The sequence below is a fragment of the Anticarsia gemmatalis genome, chromosome 12, assembly GCF_050436995.1.
Source record: "Anticarsia gemmatalis isolate Benzon Research Colony breed Stoneville strain chromosome 12, ilAntGemm2 primary, whole genome shotgun sequence".
Lineage (NCBI taxonomy): Eukaryota > Metazoa > Arthropoda > Insecta > Lepidoptera > Erebidae > Anticarsia > Anticarsia gemmatalis.
The window spans coordinates 13,035,509-13,058,175 of record NC_134756.1 but is presented as its reverse complement, the minus strand read 5'-3'; the positions used below and the strand labels follow the sequence as shown (position 1 = coordinate 13,058,175).

Sequence of the window (22,667 nt, the reverse complement as noted above, 5' to 3'; positions counted from 1 at the left end):
GTTGGAAAGATCTTAGCCATACATGATCCTCAGTACCGAACACAAGTAGTCCATCTATTGAGGAAGGCTATGAGCTATATAAAATCACGCTATGGCTTATGGAGCAGCAATTTATTTTTTGTGAAATCGGTCCAGTCGGACGAAGTATTAAATAAAACCACAAAATGTTGGCAAAACAAAGCCGTAAATAGCATTTAATAAATATAGCAGCCACGACGTACAAAATTGACTTACCTCTAACTTATAAGTACACTCAGTTATAACCGACTCACACAATACATAGGACAAGTAAATGAGTATCAACATTACACTGGTTTACAAACAATACGAAAAGTTTTATACATTTTTTGAGATGTTAACTTTATTCGAGAAATTATATTTATGTTTAATTAATGTTAACATTTAAAAGAAAAGCGACTACCCAGTTTCATTCGTTCTGGAAAAGTAATTTATAGGTTACCAGGTGGAATTTAAGATGCTAATACATTTACTGTAACTTTATACAAATAGGTTATTTAACAGTTATTCATAACCTGTAAAATTGGGTCTTTACTCTTGTTCAATAGATTGTAATCTGATCATGACAAACCTGGGTAATGGTAATATATAATATATTTATGACCATATGAAACTTAACTTTTGTATCAAAAATTGACTTGACAATTTTAAATTTTTGTTAATACTCATTTTTCATCCCCTTTTATCACGAAATACAATAAGTAAATAAGTAGAGTAGAAATATATTTTATAAAATGCGGTACATTGTCGTTAAGCTGTCATACAATTGAGCAACGACATCTGTTGGCACGATATAGTAACTTTACACAGCAATCGTCAACTTGTATACAATCACATAGAAAATGTTCATAAAATCCCTTTTTTCTTTGAATAAGACACTTCTCCGGACGATTTTGAATAGAATTCTTGTATATTTAACAATCTTTTTGTTTATTTCAAACATTATTCAAATATTACGAGCATATTATTAGGTATATCCGTAAGTATCCGTCCACAACCCGCAATTGGCCAGCGTGGTGGACTCAAGACCTTACCCCTCCCACATTACGGGAGGAGACCCGTGCCCAGCAGTGGTTTTAATGGGTTACATTTAGTATTTATTACTTATAAAAGTCGAACACATATTTCTGTCAATCATGGCAATATATTGCTGGCAACATTGAACAATTGCCATGTTATTTATGGCGATAAAATAAACATTGTTAATACAAAATTATTGCTGCTTTTGACAGAAAATAATGTCAAAATTGTATGTACTTTTATTAAACTCGTAATGCCCTTCGTATATCATCTTATTTCATGTAAAAGCATCAAAAACGATTGAGGCAATTATCAAGGAACACTTAGATCTCTACATTTGAGATTATAAATGCTACAACTACTAAGCACTACGTACATCGATGAAGCATCTACGAAATCTTATAAGAAACGGTTTTTTCGTACACTTACGTAAAGAAAATTTGTTACTTTTTACGTCATATCATTTAATCCCTTCCCTCATTACGGGAGGAGACCCTTGTCCAGCTGTGGGACATTAATGGGTTGTATTTATTTTTATCAATTCAACTATATTTTTATAGTCCAACAACTTAGTACAGAGTCTTATATATGTTACTGTAAAAGCCCGAACTGTGGTAAATCCTAAGATTTTCCGGTAAAACCTAAGATTTACCAACTCTCAATGGTAAAAGTCCGAACAAGCCAGAGTTTTAAAACTATGATACGATATATAAAAAAATCCTCCTTCATAACTATGTTTATAACTATTTCACGGTATAATTATACACTGTGACATAGTTATAAAGAAGGAGTTTTGGGCAAAGCGACATGGGTAGGTTAGGTTAGAAGGCTAAGGTGGGAGCGAGCGAAGCGAAGCTCCCACCTTAGCCTTCGTGGTTATTTTTTTTAACCACCCAGAAGGAGGAGCCCCGCGAAGCGGGGCTCCGGCGACATCTCGACATCATCAAGTGAATATAGGTAAAAGTTCGAAATAAAATAAATGTTCGGACTTTTACCATTGCGAGTTGGTAAATCTTAGGTTATACCGGAAAATCTTAGGATTTACCACCGTTCGGACTTTTACAGTAACATATACATAGCTGACAGAGGTATACCAAATACAGAATTTAGCATATCTGTGACCCGCAGGCTTATGTATCCGACAGTGACCTGTTCGATAAAGCTATGTTACTTTGTAAATACACAGAACTTATAATAATTAAGATAAATTGCATGCCAAGGCTCTCTGCTAACTTGTCGGACAATAGCAAGAAAAGATTTTACTATTTTAGTAAAATATGCAACATTTTTTTTACTTATTTTGAATTGAATGTTAATATAACAATTTTGCTATACATAAATAAATATCCAGAATTTAAAGAATAAAGGCACTCTTAAAAGGCTTTTCTTCGAAAGAAAAACATGAATATTCGACGCATGTTCTAAGAAATACATTTTCGGAAATTATCAAAATTTACTTTATAAAATTGACTAGAGTTTGTGCATTGTTTAATCTTCTTTTATTATTATATCTTGAGGCAAATTGGTAGAATTAGGCACAAATATTGATCCATAATAATAGTTACATAAGTATATATTTCAACGCTCATAAGTACTACAGCTTCGAAGTTTATTTATGTCACCACTAGATGGCGCTAGCAACATGGTACAAAGTTCACTTTCACATAACAATATTGTAAATAAACTACATAATAATATTGTATATAGTTCAAAACTTTGTAAGTACTTATATAAATCCCTGTTGCGATAAAAAACTAAATGCATTATTGTCTTGAGACTGTCTTTTTGATCGAAAATACTATTATCTAAATGCAGAAAAGTTATTTTGGTCACAGTCAAAATATAATGTGATAAGGTACCCTTCAGTTTATCCCACTTGTGAGTTCATGGAATAATAATAAGGTCCCATAGTCCCAATTGGTAAAAGAAATTTCTTTCGTTTCGTCACATATCAAAGTAATTTTGCTAATTCATTATTCTTCATTATTCTTTACAAATAATGTTTCGTGTTCACTCATTCCCAGTATGTTTTGCTGCGACCAAAATAACCTTTAAATTTGAGTAAATTGCAAACATTTATCGGACATTTTCATTTTATTACGTATAAAATTAAGTACCTACATAGTGTTAAGTATAATGGAAAAACCTTCCATTTAGATGGCACATTGTTACAAGTGCAACAGGGATACAACTACAGTATAATATATGACACAGACTACAACACAAACTATATTTACAGTATAAGAGTTATTATGCATTCTCGACAATAACCCAAAGCAACTAGTTCTTTTTTCTTTAAAAGACAACAGCAACTAAAGCAGTAAGATTTGCTCTTGTGTCGCGGGGACTTTTACAAACATACAAACAACGGACACAAAGTACAACCAGACCCGAAACAACTATTTGTGGATCGATAGCCACTTAAAAATGCCTTGCTGTTTTTACGTGACGCGTTAATCACTATAATCTTAAATACATGATGAAGTAAAATATATGTACTATATACCAATGCTTTAATTATCGCATATTATATAATGGTAAATGCTAAAGTTTAAGTTGAACGGATGTATTTAGCGTTTACGCACATATATTTTTTTATTCGCCATTCACTGTGACTGTATTACAGTCGCTCGAGTGACTGTTTAATTTCAGATTAAGTAAGGTTATTGGGCTATTGTCTACAATGCATAATATCTATTAAACAATCAACATAAAGTTCTATACGAAAAATACCTATAATTAAGTTTAGGCCTTTTCTTGACGCGTTTTCTTTTGCCTTATATACTATTTTTACATGTAACCAATATGAAAGAATTATCGCTAAATTAAAAAAGCACCAAAAAAATAATCACATATTACAAAAAATTACGTTAATTTTTAATAACATATTCTTTAACAAAAACAAACATATTTTGTCTCACGTATATACGTTTCGACATTACACATACGATTTTTTAATAAAATATTTAATCAAATAATTTTTTATAAAAAATAAATTCATAATAATAAGGTGCTAAATAAATGCTTGAATCCAAAATATTTTATATCCACCGTTGTGTTATTCTGTATGTAAAAACTTATAAATTAATCTTTGTAACAACTTAGCTCGTGTATTACTCGCATTTAAATTATAAGAGGAAACTATTACACTATCATAATTATTTGAAAACAATATAAATCTATTATGGTTCTATGTAAGTATACCAAATTTTGAGTCTGTTTTTGGCAAAATCTCTACCTTGGTAAAAAAACATACCGTTTTCATCATCTATCTTAGATGAAATACATAAATCTGAAGACAGATTTAATATATCATGAGTTAGCAAAATCTGTCATCCTCCGTATGTATAACAACCCGTGCAGCAATCAGAACACCCTTATTACACAGGGAAATTTCGACAAACATCAATAAACAGACATTTCATAAAAAAAATCGCCCAAATAACTTTTTTTTTTTTTTGCATTAAGAAACCACCATACACCTAAAGGGGGCTTCAAACCAGCATTTTCATACCTATTTTCAAATAATTCAGATTAATATTATATATCAAGGCCTAACCCTTCCGTCATTACGGGAGGAGACCCTTGCCCAGCAGTGGGAGAGTAATGGGTTAAATTTATTTATTTATTATTATATTATAATGACAGTGTAACAATGACCCTTACTTCTTAAAGCCTCGTTGATTTAAGGCTCCATCTCAGGTTCACCATAGTGTTGTTTGGGGTAGGAGGACTTGTTAGGACCCTCCATATCTTCGGCGCTCTTCAGCATCAGGTAGTAGCTGTTCACGCACAGTATACAGTAGCCTAGGATACCTGCAAATGGACAAACAAATAAGTATTAACTTATTTTATTCAAATAGACTGGTTTGGAGAATAACGCCATCTATCGCTGTAAAGAAGAATTATCTATATAGCTGACCCTAAATCTTTTATTTTTTGTCTTTGGGCGCGGTTAGTCCATTGATGGCTAGGAAATAGTCTCTAAGCAGATTGTTAGAATACTGATAGATAGACGACCATTATGATAATTGAAAATTGTCCACAATATGTGTCGTGAACAAGACACTTATTACTCTTTGTTTATTCTGAGACTAAAATTTTATTTTTTGTTGTTTGCCAAAAATGTTTTGCTAGGTAACGCAATTATTCTTTAATATATTTTTTTTTGATTTGATGGGACCTACAAAACAAACATTTTGGAACCAACATAAATTGAACTACTATGTACAAATGTTAGATAGTAAGTAAAGTAGTCTTACCGAAGAACACGAGTCCCTCAAGGAAGGAGATGAAGATGTCGGAGCCGGTGGCGGAGAAGCCGTACATGGCGCACAGTATCAGCACGCACAGTAGTGCGCCCAGCGCCAGCAGCGACATCACGTACACCCATACTCGGAGACCTATTGTGTTGCGCTGAAATAAACATATTATTCGATTCAATATACATTTTCCATAAAAATTATATACTGTTCTAATGGACAATGTCTCTCTCATCGTATGGTTAGTGGTCAACTTAGTGTCAAAGTTGTTCAAGCCGCCCGAAGGCCTTTGACGTGGCTTAACGACTGTTAATTGACAACAACCGGGACCGACTTTTTACGTGCCCTCCGAAGCACGGAGACGCTCTGTTCTAATACCACTATACGGTCACCCATCTATTTCTATAAAGTTTGCTTTACCCACAGATCGTTTACCGACCGGTGAGCGCAACTGGCTACGGGCGCTTCAATCTTTAAAACCGACCAACTCCACGACTTTGTTTAGTGTCCAAGTGTCGAACAATATCAGGTACACGCCCTATTCCTTCAGTCTTATAGTTCGGTTGGTCGGATAACCAACACGACCAGAGAAATATCATGCACAGGACGGTTTTTAATAATAATAAAGCCATCCGAAGCACAGATATGTACAGTCTCAATTTCCTAACTCCGGTTAATTCACAAAGAATTTCAGATAACATTTTCGGCCCGATCCGGAATTCAAACTCAAGAACTCCTCACGGCAATCGCATGAACTTACGTGCCACCGTATCTTTCAATAAATAAGTACATAAGACTGTCTGTCCGTTGACGCAGAGCGAGGTTGTAAAGGAGCGTACGTAACTTATTAATCGGTCAGATTGAATCACGGTAGATTATTACACATCTCTAGGCTAAAATTTCTTCGTTTCTCCAAACCATGTTCCACCATGGCGCGTTAAATGCATTCTGCGTTTGCGGCAGGCAGCCTGATAAATACTCTAAATAATGAGTAAAGTAGTAATTACCTTAATAACGGAGACAATGAGCGTGATAGCAAGTATGACATGCACGACGGTGACGACGGCCACGGTGACGGCGACCTTGTGCAGCTTGGAGTACAGCCCGTCCAGGTCGCCCGCCGTGCCCGTCTGCGCGCGCGCGTCCTCCGCGAATATACTCACCACTATCAGCAGGATCGCTGATACCACCTGCAAGATACAAGACAAGTTGTTAGAATAAATAAAAAAGTCTTCAACCAATGAGCTTACCTGTTTTGCGGAGACGGGTTAGACAAGATGGCGAGACAACTTGGATACGTAAATAAAATAAATAAATAAAAATATAATAAAAAAAACGTTCTTGGACTAATGTCTAGAGGAAACAGGCCGCCGAGAGTTCTGGAATGTGGGAGAGGCCTTTGCCCATTTCTATAAGTAGCTTAACAGTTTACCAGTAAAATGTAAAATTATATTAGCTGATTTACTGATTTTTATACCTGTTATGTATTATATGTTGGTACTGGTTGTACCATGTGTCCATTGTTCGTATGTTTGCAAAATTTCCCGCGACACGAGCAATTCATAGTGCGGGATTATGTTTAAAAATACATATTTTCCTACACCTTGAAGTCATCCCTGATGGAGGCATATAGGATATAGGATTACTTTTATAGATTATCAAAATTCATATCTTTTAAGGCTTTTACTAAAACCGATAGCTAGTACACGCAAAATTCTATATTATTCGACATAATTCTTAAGCTACTTTTTATCACACGGCACTCATAAACGAGATCTTTTATCTAAGCCTCAAACATCATAGTAACGTCTAGACTTATCTCTACAAAAACCGCAATAAAAAACCTACCACTCCATACACGTACATCCTACATTTACATACATACATACATACATAAATTCACGCCTTCTTCTCATAGGCAGAGACGACAGAACGCCACTGGGTACAATTCTTACAAACTTCCTTTGCTTCATTCACATCCATACATGTTGTCATACAGGACCGCTGGTTACGAGTACATTTAAGAAAGATTAATTACCCACATCTGTGGGTTTCGTGAGTAAATACACCAATGAACCAATTCGACAACGCACTTGACCTGATTCACTTGATTACAAACAATGTAAAGCTGTATATATTAGTGTATATGTAGCTATACTTATGCTGTCTGCCTCTATGGCGCGGTCGCTAGTGTACCCGACTGCTGAGGTGGTGCTGTCATAAGGTCTCGAGTTTAATTCCCAGGTCGGGCAAGGATAAAGTACACTATACTCATTAATTTTATTTTTTTAACAACATACTCTGTCGGTAATTGGTAATGTAAAGTTAGTGCTAACTACGAGGTCCTAAGTTCGATTCCCAGATCGGGCAAAGTACTATGGGTATTTCTTTAATCTATAATAAATTATTTTATCAATACTAACCCGGCATTTGGTAAAACAAGCTCGCCACATATTATATGGGACTAGCATTGTTAATGGCGAAACGTGAGTATATCATACACCTCCACACCCTCGGATAAATGGTCTGATATTTATGTATGTACATAGAAACAACCAATAGCTATAAATATGTGTAATTGTGCACGTATATGTATAGCTATTGGTTGAACAGTCCTATATAGCTATAGTTATGTCGCACGGGTCTGTCTGCGCCCAATTCTTACAACGTCACAATACTGCGATGTACATATTCATGAGTGCGTGAGAACATGCGACGCATACACACTGCAGAATATTAACGCGTTTAAAAATACACACCTTTTTTAATGTAAGTATTCAGTTGTATAAAGAATGTTGCTTTTTTTTCATTCTTTAGTCAAAACAGGAATTCTACTAATGCCTTTTTTTTTCTAAGCAACTCCCGCTCTAATAATTTGTTCTTGCGTTGCGAGGGTTTGTCTGTCTGTTACTCAATCACGTCTAAACTACTGAACCAATTTGCATAAAATTTGATATGGAGATATTTTGATACCCGAGAAAGGACATAGGCTACTTTTTACCCCGGGAAATTTACCTATTCCCATGGGAAAATTCAGGTGGCGGACGAAGTCGCGGGTAAAAGCTAGTAAAAAGAGAATTTATCAAACTTTAAAGGAACATATCGATTCACAACAATTTTGTAGGTTTCAATTTAACTGTACGTCACTACGTATATTATTTTTCGAGTAAACGTATTTTGGTAACCGCCTGTACAGTCACCTTCATAAGTCCTTTGTAACCTTGTACCCAGGCCGGTTATTGCCATACCACTATACCGTCTAGACCACCAATATGAAGAATGTGAGTGAAGTGTGTGTAATAAAACTACTATTGACATTGTTATCAGTGTACATTGTCTTTGTTTAAGATAATAAGTAGAGGAAAGTGGGATTAAAACGACTGTCGTATTAGGAGAAGTATTTAAAAAAGTTTTTTTTTGCATAATAATAGCGGCCTTGGATTCTGAATTCATTTAGACAAGATGTATTACTTAACAAGATATTTTTAAAGACTGGATTTTTTTATTAAACGTTTTATATTTGTAACCAATGGAATCAACGGGATAAAATTGTACTATACCCGGCCAAAGTCGGGGCAGTCCGCTAGTTTGTTTCATAGATGTAGTATGGAATGATGAAATAAAAACTACAATACCAGACTTTATACTACTCTACAGGATATTAATAATTACGATTGAATTTCAATCTCCAGACTACTAATGTGACTTTATAATAATAACTATGAATAACCTTTACAATAGGAAATATAAACACTCAACTTTGAATTCACGCAACGTCACAAATGCTAATGCTAATATGTAATACGTTTAGAATTATCCTACTACCAAGAATAGACTAAAACCGGTCTATGTCTACAAGATGAATTATAACACCGATAAAAGCAGGATTTATTTATACACTTATAAGTCACTAGCTGACTCGCGCAACTTCGCTCGCTAAAAGAGAACGGGTCAAAATTTTCCCCGTTTTTGTAATTTTGTATACTGGTACTCTGCCCCTATTGGTCGTAGCGTGATGATATTTAGTCTATAGCCTTCCTCGATAAATGGGCTAGCTAACACTGAAATAATTTTTCAAATCGGACCGTAGTTCTTGAGATTAGCGCGTTCAAACAAACAAACTCTTCAGCTTTATAATATTAGTATAGATATAAAAACTCGAAGGTCAGTAAACACACGCGTAGCTTTTTCACATGACAACAATACATAAAAATATTAAGACAACTTACCCCCAGTTTCTGAGGTACATTTAGCGGTAGTTTATCTATTCAATAGCGTTTTTATCATATGAGTTTAAACGCTATTGAATAGATAAATGTATTTAGAAACCGGGGGTTAGTGCGCATCGGTAGGATTAATTCTATATTCATTTACGGCCAGTTTCACAGTATAGAAAAAGTGTCAAGTAACATAGCCAGATAGAGTGATAATTAATGTCTGTTGTCATACAAACAACTGTCAGAAGTTTATCTTAAAAGCTATCTAATAGTTATCCAGAAGTGCCGAAACTGGACTTTAGCCTTCTAAATTCAGTTGTTTGCATTCACTTGCTTGCTGTCCCTTTATCTATCAATTAGGTTAACTGACACTTATTCATAAATTGCAAATGGCCGTTAAACTTGCAAAATAAAAAATACAATGTTTGTTTGTTGCTATGGCAACGAAGACCACATAAGAAAGAAAAATAATTCACACAAAAAAATGCATTTGTTCGTTGCCATGGCAACAGTTGATTAACAACACGACAATAACTTTTAATAAAGAAAAACAAGAACTTACCAAATGCATAAATCCGACACACCTTGAGCCGACTTCAAGGCCCATACACCAACAAAACGAAGTTATATGCGGAACACCCATCGTTGTTCCTTCCTCGGCACGCGCGCTGCAACTGAACGAGAACACCATCACTATGGCAGATAAACCTCTACAACATTGTGACGTCACTGGCGCGTGACGTCATAGCGTTGTAATGCTCTTTGAAACGTAAGAAGGCGGGGCTGTAATGTTCGTTACGTTTTGGCTAGACTGTTGTTGTCTTGTTTCAGAAATCAGGTCAGATTTTTAGGAATTAGGTCGTCGTTGAAACAAGGTTTTGTGAGTCATACTCATAATGAAAAATGACGAAAATTTTTATACATGAAGAACTATGATAGTTAGGTATGTATAGGAATATAAATACCTACTTGGAGATGTCTTAAATTAGGATCAAAATAGTAGAAATGTGTATGTAAGTATTGAACACCTGCAAAACGAGTGTATCAACTTTATTAAGGAGGCCTACTTTGAGGCAAATAAATAAGACAATAGATAATGTTTTTTCACCAAAGCCTTAACGAAACTAACATATGTATTTGTATACAATAGCTACCGACAGTAAAATAATAATTCAGCTTCATTAATCTCTCTAGCCGCCGCACTTCTACTTTTTTACTTTCTCTCGTTATATTTTCCACATTAGATACCTACCTATATAAATTATATAAGTACTTCAAAACTTTGCACATCGAAAGTGCCCAATTCAATATTGAGCAACAACATTTCGACGAAGCCCTATGACGTATGCCAGCGTCATTTCAAATTCCCCAAGCGTTATAATTGAGACTACACTAACGGCCCTACGTCATCAGACGGCCATTGATAAATGTTTATAAATATCAACAACATAAGAACTAATTAAACAGCTTGAGGGCACTGGGCTTTTATTAGTAATCAAATAACAATATGACTCATAGATGTACGTCTATGTTACTGTTGTTATCTATACTGATATTATAAAGCTGAAGAGTTTGTTTGTTTGTTTGATTGATTGTTTGTTTGTTTGTTTGAACGCGCTAATCTCAGGAACTACTGGACCGATTTGAAAAATTCTTTCAGTGTTAGATAGCCCATTTATCGAGGAAGGCTATAGGCTTTATATCATCACGCTACGGGGAAAACGGGGAAAATTATGACCCATTCTCTCTTATGTGACGCAAGCGAAGTTGCACGGGTCAGCTAGTAAATGATAAAGTTTGTGGGTATGTTCACGAAAACTTCTGAATGGATTTTACTGAGATTCGCTATACATACAGTTTATAACCTGGTTTATAATTATATTAAACCCTAATTAAATTAAAACCGTATTAAAACAAAGGATATTTTTTAAACTGGAGTAAATTTCCCCGCGGCCAAAGTCTCGGGCAGAAGCTACGCTAATCATAAAAGTCTATTTATTCTTGCAAAAACAGACATGGCGTGGTAGACACATTACAGCTTAAACAAAAGCTATAAATTCAAAACATTTTCGACGGTCAAATTTTTTTTGAGTATAAAGTCTGTGCTTTATACGAGTTTGTACATCAAAACAGAGCATTAGCCTATCTTGTGTATAGGCAGGTATGTTGACGGCGTTTCCCAAGGAGCCACATAGTTTAACGATTGGTAAAACCAGCATGTTTCCAAACTCTAAAAATAATGTCGTAATCACCAAAGAAACTGTTGCATAATTACTAAGTAGCTATGACTCAAAAACTATTAAAGCTTTTAAACTATCGTGGTTAGTACGCAATTTATTTACTTTCTTAAAAGTCACTTAAATGATAAGACGAGCCCGAAACCTAAAGGTTTGTGGTGCAATCAAGAATGCGTGTTTTAAAATTAAAATTATTTTCATTTCATTTCATTATTTTCATTTCATTTCATTTCATTTCAAAAATCTAAAATAAGATTATTTTACGTATAGATTGTTACACGCAATTGTGTCGTTATTAAAATCGCGCACAGATTGGCAAAGTTCAATCGAGTTCAAGGTTTGTTTTAATGTGCTAAGATTATATAAACACCAAATTATATAATTTAAATATGTAGCTAGATAATGAAATAACATAAATATTGGACGCAGATATACAAGCAACTTTTACAAAAAAGGCATAACGAACTGAAAACGAGTTTTCTTGTACTACTGTCATGTAAACTAACGGCTATTTTCAAAGATTACAGATAGATTGATATCAGTAATTACATCACTATCATTAACCAATTCCAGAAGGAATTGCTAAATCTAAATCGACAAATAAAACAAATTACTATATTTTATTAGTCTAAGCTTCATACATAACAAGAACATCTCATTCATAGAGGTGAAGGAGAGTCGATTTTATTAATAAACATGACGCTGAATAATTAAGACAAACAGCTGAAACCTCTAGCACTCAGAAACAAAAAACTTGAATTAATTTTGACGGCTATATTGACCTGTCACAAAACTAAAAAAAAGTTGCATTACTACAATAACAATTACCGGGTAAACGAGGCTCTTTTTGAATACAGGAGTTACTTTAAAATGTAAAGACAGGGGCATTTTTAAGATCAATTACACTATTTGAAATGCTACAATTTTAATCATAGTGATATTTAGTACCAAGAACCGGAAAACTGAACTCGTTGCTAGCTTTTTAAGCGAGCTATTTACTTATTTCTATTATCGAATTAACTCCAAATATTCCTAAAGCACCTAACCCCATTTAATGGTAGTTAAAAGTTAATAAACTACATAGTACACAAAAAGGGAATGTTACCTTTAGAACATCAATAGCACAGGGCTTTTTTTCAACCCTAGACCAGCTCTAATACCTAGAAGAGAGTAAATAACAGTAGAGAAGTATTATAGAGTGACTTACCCTCTATCGTTCGGGTCCATTGTCAAGAGAACACTGGCCGGCGAGAGGGATCACAGACAACATTGAAACAGGATACTTGTTGTTACTTTTTACGAGAAAATACAAGAACAGACATTGTAATTACTTTGAAGGAACAAGCCAAAAGATGAGGCGATTTTGAAGGGATGTGCATTATGCATCGAGACCACTAAAGTCATTTAAACATTCCATTTGATGCAATTGGTCATATTATATTCGACAAACAAAGATTTATACCTAAGCTTTCACTATGTATTAAAATAGGGTAATGCTCGTAATAACATTGTTTATCATAAATGAAAGCTAAGTTACAACAAAGACTTGAACTTATGAGAAGATTTGAAAAAATGGCTGGTGACAAAGGTTGATAGAATACTTTGCAATTTGGATAAGACTATAGCCTGACAATAGGTGACAACGTAAGGAAACTTAGTGCCTAATTATAGAATTAAAATTACATCCATTGCTTGGTATTTAGCAAAAGAAAAGGTGATTATTTGTAAAATCGATAATACTTATTACTTAATTTGACGTCAATTTGAACCAGCACCTAAACTCTCTTCGAGAAACAAAGATGCTCTTACTTATTAGGATTGCAAGCTCCTGTGGTTTGCACCACAGCGCGTAGTCCCGCTAGACCTGATAATGGACTCATCAAGGACAGCTCTTGCCTTACTTATTATTGATTGAAACCTCTTCTCCACTATACAGGTTGTACTCTACACTCGGCTACATTCTGACAGAAGAGGCCTGATGGCTTTTGGTGACATCACATTTTTTTTACTAAAGCTTTAATAGTACTCGTTCTCATAATTGTTTTCAGTTTGTAAGACCCGTACCCTCTTTAACCTTTGGCATTAAGTTCCAATGACTCCTTGTTCTTTAGTGGCAAACTATGGATGGTTGTATTTGGGCCGGTTTAGTAGATTATTCAGCTTAACCTTTTCACCGCCAGAGTAATATTGAAAATCGGTGTTCCCCACGCCAAGCAATAAATTCCTTCGTTTATACCTACAAAATAATAGTCACGGGAAAAGTGTATATCGATAAAACTTCGATTAATTTTACGTGTTCTTATATTATGAGTAAAAATTGCATAAAAGTACCACAAAATTTTATTGAATTTCTCCCATGTGTCAACTTTACACTACTCAGTACTCATTACCCAAAAATAACAATGATATACACGAACAATTTGCATAAAAAAAGTACTTAATTCAAATATTTTATTCAAAAAGTCACAGCACTAATCCCAGTTGTGACGACACCTTTTGACGTTAAGAAACGCCACTGGCGTGGTCAGCGCTGCGATTTCAAATTTTGCCGCCTTATATTAGAGATGTACCAGTGTGACCCGCTCCTGCTTAGCACGGGTATTTAATAACAATATTTCTCCACTATTTCTTGAATGTAATATTATACATAAAACATTCCTTTTTAATCATTCTATCTATTAAAAAAACGCATCAATATCTGTTGCGTAGTTTTAACGATTTAAGCATACAAATATACTATGTAGTGATAACATATTTCTAATATTGAATAACGACAAAAGTAGTAACTATACCTAAAAGGTACAATAAACATAGATAGTACGTATTGGCATGATAACTGTGTTTTTTTGTTAGTCCTACAACATTAATAATACCTTTATTGTTTGTTTAATGTATTCAAACAATAACTTACCTCTAAATCGTCACTCCTTAAAGATTCTGCTTCAGAATATGTAACATCATCTTCTACACCTTCTAACACTCTCAACAGCTCTTCTGTCGTCATTTGACTTGAAGACATTTTTGTGGCGCAGATGGTGTACGAAAAATTTATTATACACAAGAATTTATGTACCTATTATTAATAACGTATTGCAACAACACTACGAGTGTCCAGCAGCGCGGGTGACGTCAGAGCGCGCCGTCTCATTCCGTCAGTGGCGTACGAAGCACTGTAAGGGATTCCGCTAATAGAGATGCGCGAGAGTTGCCACAAAATGATCGATTTGCACTTATTTAGTCATGAGTTTATCACTAGATATGGTAGTTTTATTACATATTTAGGTTTGTATTGAATCTAATTTAAAACATATCAGACAAAAAATTTTTTTTTCAGAAAGGAGTGAAGTATTTCAATTTGTTTTCGAAATATTGCATAAAGTGTTTAGATTGTAGTCCTTTTCCTTGCACATCACTAGTTGACGCGTCTTCACGTCTGTGGCGTGGATTTGCGGGCTAAATTTATACATTTTGCATGATGATTTACTTTGTTTTTTTTTCAGGTACAACTGTCTAATTATTATATGTCTTTGTGTAATAATGTAATAAATATGTTTAGGTAATAATAACAGGAGAAAGAAAACACTTGAAACGTATTGTTGTATGTTTATTTTGAACTATAAAAAAGTGATATTTTTGACGTGCTATCACGTCGATGGCGTCGTGAGCGATTTTCAATTTTACGTCTCTTAACGTCCGTGGCGGTGAAAAGGTTAAGTTTCACATATTTATTAGAAACTAGCTGACCCGCGCAACTTCGCTTACTTGTCACATAATGTAAAAAAAAATATTGGTACTCTGCTCTTATTGTCGCAGTATTTTCTGAGATAAGCGCGTTCAGACAAACATACAAACAAATTATATTAGTATAGATGAGCATAATATTGTTCTGCAGGTATTGAAACTGTACGAGAGACATTGTACGATCTTGGCGACGAAACACACGGAAGCGTATTGTCTGTCATACGTCTAGCCAAGTGCATGATATTCATTATCCTTCACTTGTCCTTAGCTGTTCAAATGCAAATCGAGACATGCCGAACACCTGTTTAATTTTTAAGTAAACTGCGAAAATGTTTGTTCATCAAACGGCATTATATCAACAAACACTCAGGTAAACGTGGACGAAATCCGAGTAAAAAAGAAAAATACCTAGGTACCTACCCAAAAAAGCAATTTCGACGCAATGAAATGATAATCACGATAAGAGCTATCATCTAAATCAATGGCTTTACTACTTATATTGCTACATATTTGAAGTTTCAATCGGAGCTGGGATATTTCTCATACATTTTGGGCACTCTCCTAGAACTAAATCTAATTTACGTAATGTCAAAACTTCTTAGACAAACTCTGATATGTCCATGAACTATCAAGAGTGGATAATATTCCGTCACTAATAATGTTAATTTTCTAATCACTCTGTACATTCTGAGTAGAGCAGATGCTGTATTGTGAAGCGTGATCCAGTGGCGCAGAAACCAGTCGTCCACTAATAATAACTGTCAGAGTGACGCGCCGGCGCCACGGTCTGCGCCTGCGCACCTCGCTGGACACCCTCAAGGTCAGCTCCGATACTATCGCACGAGTATATAGTACGTATTTATTTAGGCACTATGTTATCTAGACTTTATTTGCGCTAAGCGTCGGGCTGAAAAGACAAATGAAAATGACTGTGGCGAAGTGGGTAAGTTGGTCACTATGCCATTATCGCTAGGCTGAACTCTTTTTTTATTAAACAGGTAGTAGATTTATAACGAGAGTTTCGTTAGTCTTATAAAATATCTTAAACATTTTGATGTATGCTTTTGGGTAGGTACCTAGTATAGAATTGATTTGAATATTGTATCAATCAACCACATTGGCGATTGAAAATAGTGGCCGTGAGTTTCTTGCTAGATCTTCTCATAAGGCTCTAATCCCCATTTCGAGCTAGTGGTAGATTCAGTAATTGCAATGACTATCATAAGTTTGACATTTCATCTAAATTAATAAATGATTTGATATTGATCTTGACTAGTTGAGTGTTCCCATCGTAAAAACAAACTTCGCACCAATCAAGACAGTAATTTAAACACTTTAAGAATCATTCCTTTGGTTCTGTGCCTTTATTTCAAACGAGGAAACTAAAATAAATTGACGTCTTTACACACAATCAAGCAATTAATTAACACACAGTTCTCGTTCAGGAATTACCATTGACATAAACAGTTAATACATGCATATATCATACAACAAGTATCATAGTCCAGTAGTGGACTATTATTAATTAAAGATGCCACACAATTAGTGAATACAAGAATAGTTTGATTTATGTCCATTTTATTAAAGATCTTATCTTAAAGAATACTGGAGCTTGTTACTGAGAATTAATTGGACTTCTTTGCCTGCAAAATTAAAGGATACCAGGAAACTAGAGAACTAAGGAGGTATAAAACCATGTAGGAAGGCAGCTTAAGGCTTTAAGTTTGGCTATTATGTATCTGTATACAGTTGTTAAGATACCATGCAAAAAATAAAGTTACAATATTTTTAACAAATTTTTGTGTGGGGTGGTAATGATCATTATAATTAACTTTTACCTAAATCACTTATTCAGTACATATACACATCTTTTTAGCAAAGTTTTTAGTAAGCACAGTTTTACAGCTATACAACAACAAAAACTGTTATCTAATTACCAAATGGATTCCGTTTCAGCCAATTTATATTTGCCAGTGTTTTTATACTTTTAACCTTGAAATGTCTGTACATTGGCATGGACCGAGTACGAATACTACAAACAGATGCGAATTGAATATTTATAAGCAGTAGGTGGCCTAAAGTGAGGAATTTTATATGTTTTCTTTGGCTTCTACAATTTAAAAGGATAAAAATAAATTGTTTGTTTGTTTTACCACTTATAAGAAGACTCTAAAGTTAAAGCAAATATAATGAAAATAAAAACACTTTGTTAAGATACTGATATGTTCATGACTTGTTATTTACGAGACAAAATAGAATTAATAAATGCATTAACTTAAGGCAACTTTAATTTTTTATGACTAGAGCACTAACTAAACTAGACAGTCCTCTTTTGGTAAAAACTGAAATAAGTTACCTACCTATTGAAAATGTTTTACCGCATTATGTTTAAAGAAATTGCTGGACATACAGATAAGCTCTACATCAGTAAAAGTTGTTTATACTGTAGTGAATGGTAAAACAGGTATTTATAAAAGTATATGAAGAGCTTGAGAGTAAGTTAATAAATGAAACTTTCTGAAACAATTATTGAGAAAATATATTTACTGAATGGAGTGGACATCGGTATCAAAAGAGAATTAAACTTGTGAGTATTCTGTATAAAACAGGCAGACTGATTGACAGCAAGGTTCAGTAATAGGGTTTTGGTTTTACCCTTCTGATACAGAACTCTAAAAAGTGTATGATTTTACAAATAGTAAACACTTAGGTTCAGGATAGGTTTATGTAAGCAAAATGGACTGGTTTGAATAAACATGAACCAAGCTTTCTCTATTAATTTTGTGCAAGTTTCCATATCACTCTACAGTTACTGCAAAGTTTAAAGTACACAAACATAGCTTTACCTGCTTGTTTAACTTAAAGTGAGTGTTACATTATGAATCTATTTCTATTAATGAATGATAGTAGGGCACTGGGAAGTTATCAAGAAGTAATAACAATAAGGAAATTCCTATTAGTTGTGTAGTTATTTATAAAACACTAGGTCAATGTTATGATAACACTTGTTTGTGCAGTACTTACAGACTTTTCTAGATTTCAGGCTGACTGACTTGTGTGATAAACTTATCTTATGTGAGATGCAAATGACTACCTGGCAGATGTATGCACAGTGTAAGCTATTTACTGCTCATATTGTTTAAAACTGTCTAAAGACTATGTATAGATCTTGAACAGCTGATTCAGAATATGTAATTAACTGAAATTGGTGCAAAACTTGATTTATTGCACTTTTTATAGGGATTGGCAGTTTACTGGTCATACTGTTTCTCTTGCTTTTAAGATAGATGAAACAATACTTTGAAAGATGGGTAGGTAACTAATTCAAATGTTGGTTTAGTAAGAAACCAACTGTATTTTAATAATATGTCAGCAGTCTCACAATTTCTATGATCATTATTGTAGATTCAGAATGACACAGATTTCACTAATAACTATACATACCTAGCCAGATAGTATCTTTCCAACTATATTAAGTTTTAATAAATAGATAATAATAAACAGGTAAAATATGCTTCTTTCAGAAATCAATAGTAACCAGATTGCTTACTACATAGCAAGTTAAAGTTGGGTACCAGGCTTATAGTAAGTCAATCGGTAATTTATGTCAGTATATTTATAACTTAATACCTACCTAGGCTATAAGATTTTTACCAAGATAAAAAGAATCGACTGTAAAAGATAAAGACTATATCAAATACTAATGTTACTAGACGTAACATGAGATAAACAGAGCCAAATTTTAATCATATTTATATTTAATTTTTCATTTAAATTGAAATTATAAGCGAAACTTGCTAACATGAAAACATATGAGAAATACCAATGACACGTAAGATTCGTATCGTATCTCAAAACGAGAGGTTTTAATAAATTGACATAATCATGTGATAAAAGATAACATACCTAATAAATAGAAGCTCCTTGCGATTTCTTATTTATCTTCAGTAAACACGCACTGTACGCACTCGAAAACAGTTAACAAATCACTTTCACAGTCCTTAAATACAATAATTATATTCTATAAACAATTAAAATATTTTATTATTTAAATATTTCCTTAATCTAGGAAATATTTCGGTTTTATTACGGAGGAAGGAAGCTGGTTTTCCTCTTGCGAGATCGGGGAAAACAACAATTATTTTGACAAGACGATAAACGCTCCGTGCTGAATGCTCTGACGTACGCACTATGCGTGACGTCAGTTGAACGTTCCGTTTTACAGTTTTATACTTTCACTTATCATCTTAACTTGACGGCTTTATTTTGTTTTTTTTCCTCATAACTAACGTAGCTACGCAAGACCCGAGATAAATATGGGCCATTATAGTGTCCCACATCAAGGAACCTTAATGAGTCTCAGAGAAATAAATTACAGATTTTGATTGCTTAAAAGGGCAAAATAAAATATTTTTATTGTAAAAGTAATAAATAATATAATTTATCGAAAATAAGTCATATTCTTACGTTAATTTATTTAAAACAAGATATTTGACCAGCTCTTTCAATACAATTTATCTCTTCATTAAATTGTATAGAACATCGTTGTTTCAGATTTAAATAGCATGATCATCAGTCTTCACCCCTGCATACAGTCTGCCGGAATGCTGAAACCGTCTTTCGTCTTCATCGTACATTATTTGTTTATGTCTACTGTGGACCACCGCGATGCAGTACACAGAAATGCCTGAAACAAAAAACAAACTTTAGTAACTTATAGCTATAAAGTGCGTGCAAGATATAATTAAAGAGGTAATATAATTAACAGGTAATATAATATTAATAGAACAATAAAAAAGGGTATAGATACCCATATTCATATTTAACCAGTTTCTTGACCTGACATTAGCACAGACTGTGGAATAATTAATTACGTAGGTAGCTTAAATCTAAATAACTACTAAAAGTAATGTTTCTAGGAATCATTCTAACACATTGCTAAATTGGGTTTTGTCTCAAAATTAGAGAACTTCACCCAGAGCCCACTATAATAGCCTGGCTAAGTGAGATAACAGAGCTGTTTTACAGTAGACAAACCTTTCTAGGATTCTTCCCCATTTTTTCCCGTTATCATGACGTATGGTACTCACAAGCTCTAGCGAAGTACATGGAGACGATGGCTATTTCCACCTCGAGCATCTCGCCCTCGTCCTGCAGGATGAGGCTCAGCCCGGTGAACGACATGAGGAAGAACAGGCACGTGATGATGCCCGTCACTATCGTCCATGGAAGCGTCAGGGACGGCATTTTCTGCAACAATGAAACATTATATTATATTAAATGACTACTTTACTGCGGTATTTCTGAAAAATACTGAGCTTTACAGAAAGGTATAGTAGCTATTTTCCCCATCATTTTTTTTCAATCCAACATAGGAAAAATACCTAACATAGAAAAAATACCTACCTATAGATCCTTGCGAAACATAGGTGTAGGTAGGTATATTGGAATCTTAACATGAAATCTAGTTTCGAAATTATTAGTTATCAGATAGGTTACTGTGCCTAGGTGTTAATTTATCCTTGCAGATATAAATTTAATTACAGATTTATATCATAATTTGTAAAGATACCCATTTTTTACCTATTATTTTTCTGCATTAAAATTCTGTTCTGGACTGAATATTTAGTTGAAGTCCAGTCCAACTCAGGCAAGTTATTGAGTTTGATTATAAAGTTAAACATATTTTCAAACAGTTATTTGAAAGCACTGATATCGATGCAAACGCTGCATATTCAATGATTTCGATTACCTCACGAAAATTTAAGATCTCTGCTAAAACTGTAATCAAAATTCACCAACAATCAATCACCTTATAAGCAGCTACGACCAGGAGTACAGAGCTGATGAGATGTGTTCCACTCACGACGGCTGCGACGATGAACAGTGCCAGCTTGTGTGTGGACACTGTGCCGTTCTTGCCGAGAGGCGCCAGGGTCACCAGCAAGCAGTACACTGCTAGCTCTAGGAGAGCCCATACCTGGAACATAGAAGTACATTGGTTATATACATACAGGATGATACTCACGACTATCTTCTTCTTAATAATAGACAAGTAGAGTTCTAAAATGTAATCTATTATAGTCTTTATGTAAACAACAGACACAAAATTCGGATATGAACCAATATTTAATGATCAGACAGTAAAAAGATATCGTTTAGTGTTCGAGCAATTCGCAGTTTAGCAGAACGACAGACTGTCATACCCAAACCTACGATTATAATGGTAAATGATACCTACTATAAATAATCTAAAGGTGTAATTAAACTAAGGGACACAAAGTACGAGATACTAAATAACTTTAGCGGGTTTAGCAGATAACAGCTGTTGTACAAATGCGCATTGCTAAGAGAAAAACCTCAGGCGATTTTCATAATAATCACCTTGAAACGTTTTTACTTTACGACTGTATGCTGTCACCACTATAATTAGCAAATACACTGTGAGATAAATGCATACACGCGACAAGGACACGAAAAATGAAAATGAAATTTCGCAAAGAAAATGAAAGACTTTCTTTGTGTTACGAAAACAAAAGAAAATCTTTATCTTGATGTGTAGAATAAAATAATACATACTTACTGAATACAGGTATCCGATGATTAAAGTTCCTGTGTGTAAAGTAGCACAGAAACAGCAGCTATTTACCATAGGAACACCCATTTTGCTTCTAACCTACAAAACTATTAATAGTTCATTTGAAAACAAACACGTACGGCTAATAATAAAGTAATTCTACGTTTACACGGACCGTTCGTTATCACTGTTCTGTGTTGTGGTGTGCTATCATTGTGACCATGATTTTGCGACTGATAACACTGTACTACTGTTGTCGGCTTATCTCAAACGTTTATATGATTCATTGAAAGATATCGCCTTTGTAATTTCTCTTTAGATCAAATAAATGAAATTACAATTATTTAATTTGTAGTTTGGAATTTTGTTGCTTCAGCGCTTTACGTCTATTTGATTGCCGAGGATAGATAGACCGAGGTACCTATTTTAATATGCTTTTATCTTAGTAAACTCAGCAATAATTTCGAACCTGTTAGATATTATTAGATAAGAGGACTTTAGCTCTTTATGAAAAATGTACGACATTTTCCAATCAATGCAATCGATTTGGTACGTCCACTAAATAGCTTTAAGACTAGTAACGGTGACCTAGAGA

The 22,667-nt window shown here is 34.2% G+C and overlaps 2 protein-coding genes across 2 annotated transcripts; both read right to left on the bottom strand.

Moving 5' to 3' along the window:
• Positions 1–165: 165 nt before the first annotated feature.
• LOC142977058 (uncharacterized) lies at positions 166–19,671 on the bottom strand. Its single transcript, XM_076120746.1, has 5 exons — positions 19,402–19,671; positions 10,080–10,191; positions 6,308–6,490; positions 5,301–5,454; positions 166–4,854 (listed from the first exon to the last, which is right to left on the bottom strand). The coding sequence occupies exons 2-5, from the start codon at positions 10,158–10,160 to the stop codon at positions 4,724–4,726; spliced, it is 549 nt and encodes a 182-aa protein (XP_075976861.1). The 5' UTR covers positions 10,161–10,191; positions 19,402–19,671; the 3' UTR covers positions 166–4,723.
• Positions 19,672–19,933: 262 nt separating this feature from the next.
• LOC142977098 (uncharacterized) lies at positions 19,934–22,287 on the bottom strand. Its single transcript, XM_076120813.1, has 5 exons — positions 22,248–22,287; positions 22,079–22,179; positions 21,308–21,475; positions 20,586–20,745; positions 19,934–20,182 (listed from the first exon to the last, which is right to left on the bottom strand). Exons 2-5 carry the CDS (start codon positions 22,157–22,159, stop codon positions 20,052–20,054), a joined length of 540 nt encoding a protein of 179 aa, XP_075976928.1. The 5' UTR covers positions 22,160–22,179; positions 22,248–22,287; the 3' UTR covers positions 19,934–20,051.
• Between the last annotated feature and the right edge of the window lie 380 nt (positions 22,288–22,667).